Consider the following 484-nt stretch of genomic DNA (forward strand, 5'->3'; position numbering starts at 1 on the left):
AGTCGTTCAGGTCCTGCATGTCTCCGATGTCAGAGTACAGTGATTTCACATTGATCAAACCCAGCAGCACCACAGACTTTAAAGAAGTCATCAGTGTTCTGGACGCGTCTTTACCCGACAGCACCTGGACCTTTGAGAGCCAGCAGGTGAGCTAAGCGAACAGCAACTATAGTGTTAACACATTCGTTTACTGGCTCGCTTCTGGTTAATTTTTATATTCATTCTGTTCGTTGGTGCTTATTTTGAGGTCATGCGTCATGGATTTTACTTTGCGTTCTGTTTAGTTTATTTTTGAGAAGATGGCTTGAACTGAAAAATAGGTTAAAAACATTTTACTAAGAGTGATAATAAACCCCACCACAAATAAATAAAAAAGGATTAACACCACACCCAATATGTTTTTTCTAATGACATCTTTTAGAGCAAATGTATTTTAAAAAGTGATTCTTGAGAATAGGGACAAAATGGGTTTTAATTTTCCCAT

The 484-nt window shown here is 37.6% G+C and overlaps 2 protein-coding genes across 3 annotated transcripts in view; both read left to right on the forward strand.

Moving 5' to 3' along the window:
* Positions 1 to 155, forward strand: part of LOC103147516 (protocadherin gamma-C5-like) — a 3250-nt gene extending 3095 nt beyond the window's left edge. Inside the window, exon 2 of the mRNA XM_007565898.2 lies at positions 3 to 155. Coding sequence (XP_007565960.1) covers positions 3 to 155 — 153 coding nt within the window. The remainder of the gene's footprint in view (positions 1 to 2) is intronic.
* Positions 1 to 484, forward strand: part of LOC103147442 (protocadherin gamma-A2-like) — a 101359-nt gene that overhangs the window by 84422 nt on the left and 16453 nt on the right. The gene's annotated exons all lie outside the window — the stretch shown is intronic.

The sequence above is a fragment of the Poecilia formosa genome, unplaced genomic scaffold (assembly GCF_000485575.1).
Source record: "Poecilia formosa unplaced genomic scaffold, Poecilia_formosa-5.1.2 Scaffold183, whole genome shotgun sequence".
Classification (NCBI taxonomy): Eukaryota; Metazoa; Chordata; class Actinopteri; order Cyprinodontiformes; family Poeciliidae; genus Poecilia; species Poecilia formosa.